Source organism: Canis lupus, chromosome 28, assembly GCF_003254725.2.
Source record: "Canis lupus dingo isolate Sandy chromosome 28, ASM325472v2, whole genome shotgun sequence".
NCBI classification, from domain to species: domain Eukaryota; kingdom Metazoa; phylum Chordata; class Mammalia; order Carnivora; family Canidae; genus Canis; species Canis lupus.
The window spans coordinates 15,303,052-15,313,234 of NC_064270.1; the positions used below are offsets into that span (position 1 = coordinate 15,303,052).

Sequence of the window (10,183 nt, forward strand, 5' to 3'; positions counted from 1 at the left end):
GCTGCGCCACCCAGGGATCCCGAATTTTTATTTATTTATGATAGTCACACACAGAGAGAGAGAGGCAGAGACATAGGCAGAGGGTAAAGCAGGCTCCATGCACTGGGAGCCCGACGTGGGATTTGATCCCAGGTCTCCAGGATCGCGCCCTGGGCCAAAGGCAGGCGCCAAACTGCTGTGCCACCCAGGGATCCCTAAAAGATTTTATTTTAAAATAATCTCTACACCCAATGTGGGGGTCAAACTTAACAACCCTGAGATCAAGAGTCACATGTTCTTCTGATTAAGTCAGCCAGGCACCCTGAAAGCTTGTTTTTTTTTTTTAAAGATTTTATTTATTTATTTATTCATGAGAGACACACAGAGAGAGAGAGACACACAGGCAGAGGGAGAAGCAGGCTCCATGCAGGGAGCCTGACACGGGACTCGATCCCGGGTCTCCAGGATCACACCCTGGGCTGAAGGCGGTGCTGAGCCACCTGGGCTGCCCTGAAAGCTTGTTTTTAAAGAGTAAGTATGGGGGTACCTGGGTGGCTCAGTGAATTAAGCACATAACTCTTGATCCCAGCTCAGGTCTTGATCTCAGGGCTGTGAGTTTAAGCCCCACGTTGAGCTCCACACCCAGTTACTTAAAAATAACCAAAAAAGGGGGGCACCTGGGTGGCTCAGTTGGTTAAGCTTTGGACTTTTGATTTTGGCTCGGGTCATGATCTCAGGGTCATGAGATCCAGCCTCCTATTTGACTCTGCACTTAGTTGGGAGTCTGAGATTCTCTCACTCTGCCCACCCCCCCACCCCGGTTCATGTACATGCATGTTTTCTCTCTCTTTCAAATAAAGAAATTTTATTTTATTTTATTTTATTTATTTTTTAAATATTTTATTTATTTATTCATGAGAGACAGAGAGAAAGAGGCAGAGACAGGCAGAGGGAGAAGCAGGCTCCAGGCAGGGAGCCCAACGCGGGACTCAATCCCAGGTCTCCAGGATCACGCTCTGAGCTGAAGGCAGGCGCCAAACCGCTAAACCACCCAGGGATTCCCACAAATAAAGAAATTTAAAATAAAATAAACATGAAACCTTCACATCATATAATGACAAAGTCACCTATAATACATCAAATAACGCCTGAAAGTTAGAATTGGAACTTTGAACCCATAACTTAAGAGTTCATTTCCATGTTCACAGTGCTGGCCGTTCTCATTTTAGTGATACTCTTAAGAGATACAGCCTACTGCTAATACTCAATTAAAAAGAAAAAAAATCCTAGACTTTTCTTTTTCTGGCAGAAATCCTGACACAGTAATATGTGTTTTTAGCCCTTCTAGGCTAGACTACTGTAATTTGCTCCTCCTTAGGCTATACATTAAATTTGTTCAGAAGCTGTAAAATTGCTCATTTGGTAGCAATTGAAATGACTTTTCTGCAAAAAGTTGCAGATCAGTAAGACTCCCAAGCTGTGAAGTACACACACCAGCACAGCCATTCAAACCTGACACCAAACTCGTATCACAGTACAGTGATGGAAAATGCTAAAAAAAACCCTCTGGTTTTGCTAAAACCTCTAATGCTCAAATACTTTAAAGTGACTAAGACCAAAAAGGCTGTCCTCTAGTTAGGAAACCCAATGAGTTGGGCAAAGGTCAAGCTTTCTCAGGATTTCCTACAGGGAAGGAGGTCTAAAGAAAGAGGTCTAAAGGAGGAGGGTTGTTCCACTTAGGATCTGTCTTTCAACTTCCACACTGGCAGCACCACCGTTGCCTTATCCTTTGTATTTTTTTTGCTTAGCCTTAGGAAAGAGGCTGGATTAAAAAATATAGGTTATTTTTTAATGAAAAAAAGATATATATTTATTAAATCTGAAAAATACACCCTAAAATATTAACAGTAGTTTTTCTCACGGTATTGGGTTTTTTTCTTTTATACTTTCTGTATTTTCTACACATATTAATTTCATGGTGAGAAGATTAAGTTATTTTTTAGAAGTAATCACTTAGAGCTGAGGGAATTGACTGTCTTGATATATACATATGCTTATTTAAATTCTTTATTTAAAAATTGGTAAAATAGATATAATATCTACCATTTTGACCAGTGTAGAAGTGTAGAATTTAAGTGTAGAATTCAGTAGTACTAAGTGCATTCACACTGTTGTGCCACCATTACCACCAGCCATCCACAGAACCTTTTTCAACTTACAACACTGACCCTCTGCACCCATTAAACAATGACCCTTCCAATCTCCCCTGTCTCCAACACCTGGTAACCACAATTCTATTTTCTGTCTGAATGAATCTGACTACTCTAAGAACCTTATATCTATGGAATCTCTTGACATATTTTTGAAATCTTTTATTATTTTTAAATTGTATAACTTTTCTCATTAACACTTTTTTTAAAAAAAGATTTTATTTGAGAGAGAGAGAGAGAGAGAGAGAGAGAGAGCGCGAGCATACAAGCAGGGCAGAGGGGCAGAGGGAGAGGGAGAAACAGGCTCCCCATGAGCAGGGAGCCCGCCGTGGGACTCGATCCCAGGATCCCGGGATCACGACCTGAGTCAGAGGCAGACACTCAACCAATGGAGCCACCCAGGTGCCCCTCATAACACAACTTGAGAGTGTACAAAACCATATTTCCCATTTTGTCTTCCATATGGCTATGATCACTTCCCATAAGTCACACAAGCACCTGGGGCCAGGGCAGTGCTTACCTGTGTAGGTGTAATGTGGCTGATGTCTTCAGATGCAAGCTGCTTCAGAAGAGTGGTCTTGCCAGCATTATCCAAGCCCAGGAGAAGGATTCTCACCTCCTGGTCTGGTGCACTTTTCAATTTGCGCAAAATTGAGAGCAAGCCCTTAAACAACCATGAAGAAGAGAGATTACTTTTGGGGCACTGACTTTGATGTTATTAGGTATAAGAATATCTTCTCCTTGACAACAGTTCTTGGTTGTAGAGAGGTCATAGTATATTCCAGTTCAATGTCATTTATTTCATTTGCTTCCACCTTCTAAGTTTTGGCAGAAGTACTTCAATAAATTCAGCAACTCAATAAATGACATGGCTTATTTCCATTCCTATTAATCCAGTTTAGCAGTCACTCCACATCTTCTGTGAGTATGAACTACTACTCAACTCATGTTCCTAAAGCCCTTCATATACACTTAGAGCATGCATCATATCAGACTATAGATAATTGATTTTTGTGTTTCTCTCCTAGAGTGAAGTTTCTTGCAGGTAAGAGTTATAGCTTTGGTCTCCCACAATGCCTGGCACTTATTAGTTGTTGAATTAAATACAACTACCCACCCAAGCAAGTACAAGATTTTATGGTGCTACACACACACACACACACACGAAAAAAAAGTTGTATAAAATTAAGACTTTATTTCAGTTTACATTTAAGACTTCATCACTCAAAATACTCTATCATCATCTAAAAAAACTCCAAAACTCTATCACCATCTAATTTTCACAAGACCCTTATAAGTGCATGGTATAACTTATGTTTTTCAGATGAAGAATCGGATACATCAGAGAAGTTAGAGAATTGTCAAAGTCAGTCATAAAGAATAAAATTTAACCAGGTATTTCTGACTAGTAATATAATATTTGTTTCTTGCTTTTATTGTTTTTAATGGCTAGAAATAAGCCATATTGCTTTTTAGCTACAAACATAAGAAAAATTGTATAAGATAGTTATTTGTTGCATCCTGCAGCTGACAATTTTGTTCCAATGAGGCATGAGTTACAACAAGAATCAAAGAATTCCACAGTTTAAAGGGCATATAATCTAATCTCCCAGCTCAAGCAGAAATTCCTTCAAGCTGTCTTAGAATTATATAAAATGGTTATATTTTTTTATCCTTATTGCACCCGGCAATAATTCAAACCAGTCTGTTCACTAAGATCAAATAACAGTTCTGTGAAATAATTCTCAACAATTGAGTCTTTGGACAATGATATGCAAATATGCATAATTATTAAGAATTCCTTTCTGTCTCAGAGACTCTTTGTTTACCACTTCTAGTATTCTGTATTTGCACTGACTTGCTAAGGATTACATTAACCTCTCTGTGCCTTAATTTTTTCCAGCAATAAAATGGAAGATTTAGTTTAAGACAGAAAGACAAATTCTATACCAAAAGATTTAGGGAAAAGTGATTGAATAGATTTCAAACAAACAAAAAGATAGGCAGGCCTTCTTCTTCTTCTTCTTCTTTTTTTTTTTTTGCATGACATTTTTCTTTTGTTTTTATCTTATCTGGCCTTGAATACTTTGACACCATTCCTTTTCTAAACTATATTTATGAGAAGTCTCCCTGGCTTCTATTAGCTACATTGCAATCACTCATTTATAATACCACCTTTCAGAACAGTTAAAATTAGAATTCTGAGATCCTCAGGGGACTGGTAATATAAAAAGGCTAGAACAGGGAAAACACATGGTACTACTCATCCTGAGTTCTTGATTAGATGTCCTCATTACCTTTTTCAATAAAATTAAAAAATAACCAGAATTTATCACATCAGTACATGAAACAACAGTACAGGTAAAATTCTCATGCATTATCTATGAGTGTAGAAATCATGAAAGGTATTTCTATAAAATACTTTCAAGGTTCAAAATGAATGTTTTAGGTTTTTCCTTATGTGTCTCTTCTTTTAAAACAAATTTGTAAATAAAAATACTATTTCTGAGACTCCTGGGTGGCTCAGTGGTTGAGAGTATGCCTTTGGCTCAGGGTGTGATCCTGGAGTCCCGGGATTGAGTCCCACATCAGGTTCCCCTCGAGGAGCCTGCTTCTCCCTCTGCCTATGTCTCTGCCTCTGTGTGTGTATGTCTCTCATGAATAAATAAATAAAATCTTTAAAAAAAATAGTCTCTGCAGGCTGAGACTTTTTTTTTTTTAAGATTTATTTATTTATTCATGAGAGACAGAGATAGGCAGAGACATAGGCAGAGGGAGAAGCAGGCTCATGCAGGGAGCTGGATGTGGGACTCGATCCCAGATCCTGGGATCAGGCCCTGAGCCGAAGGCAGACACTCAACCGCTGAGCCACCCAGGAGTCCCAGGCTGAGACTTTTTGTACACTCATTATATTTGAAATTGAATAATGAAGAGAAAGTAATCTCTATTCATCTTAAAAGGAGAGAAGCAAAGCACAGAAAACCATTCTAACTATACCTAAACTTTATTAACCTAATGGTATAAAAAATAATACTTTTATATTTCCAATGCATGATTTTCATTATTGGGAAACAATAACTTTATATGCTTCACCTTCAAGTGAAATTACAGAGAAATGGAAAGTTCAGCTACTATTTTTTTCTATCATAATGATAAATGGCATCTGAAGCGTGGTCTAGGGAAGACAAATGCAAATACAGTACAGCATCATATTAACCCAACACTGAGGACAGGGGATCACAGGATTATCAGGGTTTGCTAAATAGGGAAGAGGATATTTATAGATATCAGAGTTCTGACTGAAAGGTACAAAGTAAGCTGATTTAAGAGGCTGGAGGAAAGAGAGCAGAATAAGTCTATGTTTCTAAACATAAATGTCCATACTTTATTCTAAATGTCAAATGGAAATAGCCATTAGAAATTAATTTTATTATGGGGCTGAGTTTTGCAGTATAGATACAAGGAAACAAATTTTTAAAGTGCATTTTTGCATTCATTCATTCCTTCATTCACATTAAATACCCACAATGTGCTCCAAGTACAATGGAGAGAAACAGACATGGTTTCTATGTTGGATTTGTACTCCTATGACATTAAAGGCAATTTAAGAAATCAGAACTTTAGTTCATTGTATAAAGTCTATTATCAGTATGTGTGCATATAAGTTATCTGCACCCTGGTGGACAGAAGTGGTCTGACTCAGTCATAAAACATCTGAACAAACTTTCTACAGGCAAATTATTATTATTATTTTTTCTACAGGCAAATTATGAATAGATGTACTATTGACTGCAGATATTTTATCTGCCTCAAAATCAGTTTAAACTCAGCTACTGGCAGAGGCATGGTGCACTGACCTAAAATGATACAAACTAGGTCATTTAAAGAAACTGGGGTGGTAGAGGGTGAGAGAAGAATGTCATAGTGGATGGAAAGTGTACTTGGCTGTGAGGAGCAGTTAAAATTTAAATATTAAAATTAGTAAGCCAGGGACGCCTGGGTGGCTCAGTGGTTGAGTGTCTGCCTTTTGGTCCAGTTCGTGATCCTGGAGTCCTGGGATCAAGTCCCACATCGGGTTCCCTGCATGGGGCCTGCTTCTCCCTCTGCCTGTGTCTCTGCCCCTCTCTTTGTGTCTCTCATGAATAAATAACTAAAATCTTAAAAAAAAAATTAGTAAGCCAACTATCAAGTACATGTACTCCCCATAACTAGCTTAAGTGTAACTGACTTCACTGTATTTAACCTCTTTAACAAAAAATTATGCCGCTCAGGGAGACCTTATTAACTTCCAGGAACTCCTTTAGTTTTGATAGGGAGAACCTCACCCAAACCTGCCCTCTTTCTCTTCACCTCTCTATTAAATAAATACAATGTTTCCTGAGGAACAACATATGGACATTTCTTCAGAAGAGTGGGTTCCCATATCACCAGAGTCCTAATAAAAACACTAGCGGGGCGGGGGGGGGGGGGGGGGGGGGGGGGGGGGGGGGGGGGAGGGGAGGACCTGGCTGGCTCAGTTGTAGACCGTGCAACTTTTTTTTTTTTTTTTAAAGATTTTATTTATTTATTCATGAGAGACACACACAGAGAGAGGCAGAGACACAGGCAGAGAGAGGCAGGCTCCGTGCAGGGAGCCCGATGTGGGACTCGATCCCTGGTCTCCAGGATCACACCCTGGGCTGAAGGCGGTGCTAAACCACTGAGCCACCCGGGCTGCCCTAGACCGTGCAACTCTTGATCTCTAGGTCGTGAGTTCGAGCCTCACACTGTCAGTAGAGATTACTAAAAAAAAAAAAAAAAAAACTTAAAAAAAAAAGAGAACATTATGGGTTTTGGAATTTCATAGACTTGACTTCACCTTTCTTACATGTGTAACCCTGGGCATCTAGAAAACGGGAACAATACCTGGATCTTAAGAAAAATGCTATGAGGGGATCCCTGTGTGGCTCAGAGGTTTAGTGCCTGCCTTTGGCCCAGGACGTGATCCTGGAGTCCCGGGATCGAGTCCCACGTCGGGCTCCTGGCATGGAGCCTGCTTCTCCTTCCTCCTGTGTCTCTGCCTCTCTCTCTCTTTCTCTACGTCTATCATAAATAAGTAAATAAATAAATCTTAAAAAAAAAAAAAGAAAAGAAAAATGCTATGAAGCCACTAAAAATGCTATGAAGCCAACCACTGATGGCTCAGTGGTTGAGCGTCTGCCTTTGGCCCAGGGTGTGATCCTGGAGTCCTGGAATCAAGTCCCACATCAAGCTCCCTGCATGGAGCCTGCTCCTCTCTCTGCCTATATCTATGCCTCTCTCTCTGTGTCTCTCATGAATAAATAAAATCTTTAAAAAGAAAAATGCTATGAAGATTAAGCGAAGTAATGTATGTAAAACATTACATATGTAGTAGACACTCAAAGCAGTAGCTATGTTGTTTTAACTTTTCACTGACCATTTTCTGACCATAAAACACAATTTTGAAAACAATCTTCAGTAATTTTTTTTTAAAGAATTAAATAAAGCCACCCGGGTGTCCCAAGGAACAATCTTCAAATGCTTAACATGCTTGATAACTACCACTAGGTTCATGTATGTAGAAAGTACTCCATACATAATTCCTGAGTGAAGGAGTCATCTGTTAAATAGCAGTGATTACTTAAGCACTAACATTACTGTCATCTTAGTATTTCACCAAAGACTTGCTATCAAAAGGCAGGGGTAAAACAGATGGCTAAATGTTTGGAGAAAACATTTAGGTTTTTAGATAAAAAATAAAATGTATTAGTTCCAGCTGAAAGTTTAAAAAACAAAAACAAAAACCTGGACTCAGTCTTTAGTTGTACAGTTATCACAGGGATCGGTGGGATACCAGATGTGACACACTTAATCACACCACTGATGGTTTAAATTCTATGTTCCACTTTCAGTTCTAAGAATAGCTTACACTTTTGGAGATTAAAAAAAAATGTATTTTGGAACCAGATAAAGAATCCAGAATTATTTGCCCTAATTTCACATTGTTCATTTTAGGAAAAAATAAAGACAAAATCTGTCTTGACCAATGAACACAACAGTTGTATACAGTAGTGCTATAGCACTGTCAATTTGCTGTATACAGTGTCAATTTGCACCTGGAAACATGAGCAGTGGTTAATTTATTGTGGCCAGTAATTACAAGTTAAACAATCATGAAATTACACAGTCCACCTAATTGATAAACCGGGAAAAGTTAGCCAACTCTCATAATGTGTTTCTCATTTATGATGGTATCTCATTCTCTGTTGGTTTGGTATGTTTCTTTCATTCCAATTCTAGTTATTTTCTGTGTAAATATTTATGTCTGTATTCATTTGTTGAGAAAAATTTCCCCTTTAAATGGACAGCTCATGTATAAATGATTAATAAAAAGAAAACATGTAAAAATCTGTTTAGCCTGCGGTTAATAAAACTGCAATGTAGCAAGTGTGAAATGTGATTGGCAACTTCAGATCAAGTAATTCTCCTTCTTTAGCAACCTGACAATGTAAAATCAATTCTTTTTCCTATCAAAACTTACTCATTAGAATACCAAAGGTGCGTACTCCCCCCCCCCCCCACAGTCTTTTCTTCATAAATTAATGAACATGGTTCGACATTTCTGAAAGTCAAAAGGTACGGCGGGTGGGGAAGTAACTGTGAGTGCCTGGCTCTGTGCAGTTGGTAAGCCAATCAACCTATTCTAAATGCTTCAAAGTCAATTTTGCTTTGACTTGCTCTAAAACTACTCAATTCCATTTCAATACCCTCCAACCAACTGCACAAAAATCAACAAGGAATAACATGTCAACGGTCAAATCTGTCACGCATCATCATTCATAATCTAGGGAAAGCTTTAATTAGGTCTGACAGAGGAAAGCCAATTGATAGCCACTCCAGTTTTAACTTCCCATACTTCTTAGGTTGGAGATCCTGAGGTGAGATTATGATCTTTAGTTCTGGAGTGGTCATATGCAAAAGGCTGCAACAGGTTTGAAATGAAATACTTAGGACCGGGCAGCAAATTTGTCTCCATCAACACGGATTAGATATTGAAGGGAACGTCGATCATCGCCAACAACCAGACTTTACAGAACTCTCAGCAAATAAATAACTCGTCGCTGCAGAAGTGCGCCTGCCACGGAGACACCCAGACGGCGTAAAATCCACCAGGCATCCCTTCTGAGCCGTACCTCTTTGTATCCTGGGATTTACACCCCTCCCCCCAGAGGCCCGCACTTCTCGAGGAAGAGGAGAGCTAGGCTACCATCTCCCCTGGTACCGCGAGGGCGACCTCAAAGACAGTAGCGCAGACCCTTCTTCCCGCTTCTGGCGGGACCCCAGCGGACCCACTTTCCAGCGGTGTGGGGAGGCCGATTCCCTAGGAAGACCTAAGCCTGCATGCGGAGGCTGCTGTCCGCAGTTACTCGGATCCGCCCTCATCTCAGTCCTTAGTACTGATGGAGCCCCGGCTCTGTACCCGGATAGCCACGCAACCTCCCAGCCCCTTCCCCTAGTTCGGACTGGCTGCAAGCCCCGCCTTCCTCCCCAGGCCCAGGTCTCCTTCCAAGGGCCCACCCTCCGCTCCCCGCTGCCCCCTGAAACCAATCCAGGATCCAGGCAGCAGGCTCCCATTCCCTCCTTGGCTTCAAGCGCAGTGCCCCGCCCTGGGCCCGGGGACGGGAGGGGGGTGACCGGCCAGCTCCGGAGGGGCCCGGGCCCCCACACTCACCATCCTCCCGCCGAGTCCCTCCTCCTCCACCTCCGCCTCCTCCTCCTCCTGCCTCCCGGTTACCAGGGGCAACTGCTGCGGCACCGCCCCCGACGTCCCTCGCACGCACAGTGGAGGAGCAAAGCACTCGTACGGGGCGGGGTCCAGCTCCGCTTTCCTCAAGTGCGCAAGCGCGCCAAAGTGCCCGCCCACTGCGCGGGCGGGCTGCTGGAGCGCCCGGAGGCGGCGGCCTGCGGGTGGGGACCCCGCGACTGGTTAAAGC

General features: G+C 41.2%; 1 protein-coding gene across 1 annotated transcript in view; it reads right to left on the minus strand.

Moving 5' to 3' along the window:
* The window catches only part of ARL3 (ADP ribosylation factor like GTPase 3), a 36,984-nt gene extending 26,810 nt beyond the window's left edge, over positions 1-10,174 (minus strand). Inside the window, exons 1-2 of the mRNA XM_025467056.2 lie at positions 9,922-10,174; positions 2,710-2,853 (exon numbers count right to left, since the gene is read on the minus strand). Coding sequence (XP_025322841.1) covers positions 2,710-2,853; positions 9,922-9,924 — 147 coding nt within the window. The 5' untranslated portion in view covers positions 9,925-10,174. The remainder of the gene's footprint in view (positions 1-2,709; positions 2,854-9,921) is intronic.
* Positions 10,175-10,183: the final 9 nt, after the last annotated feature.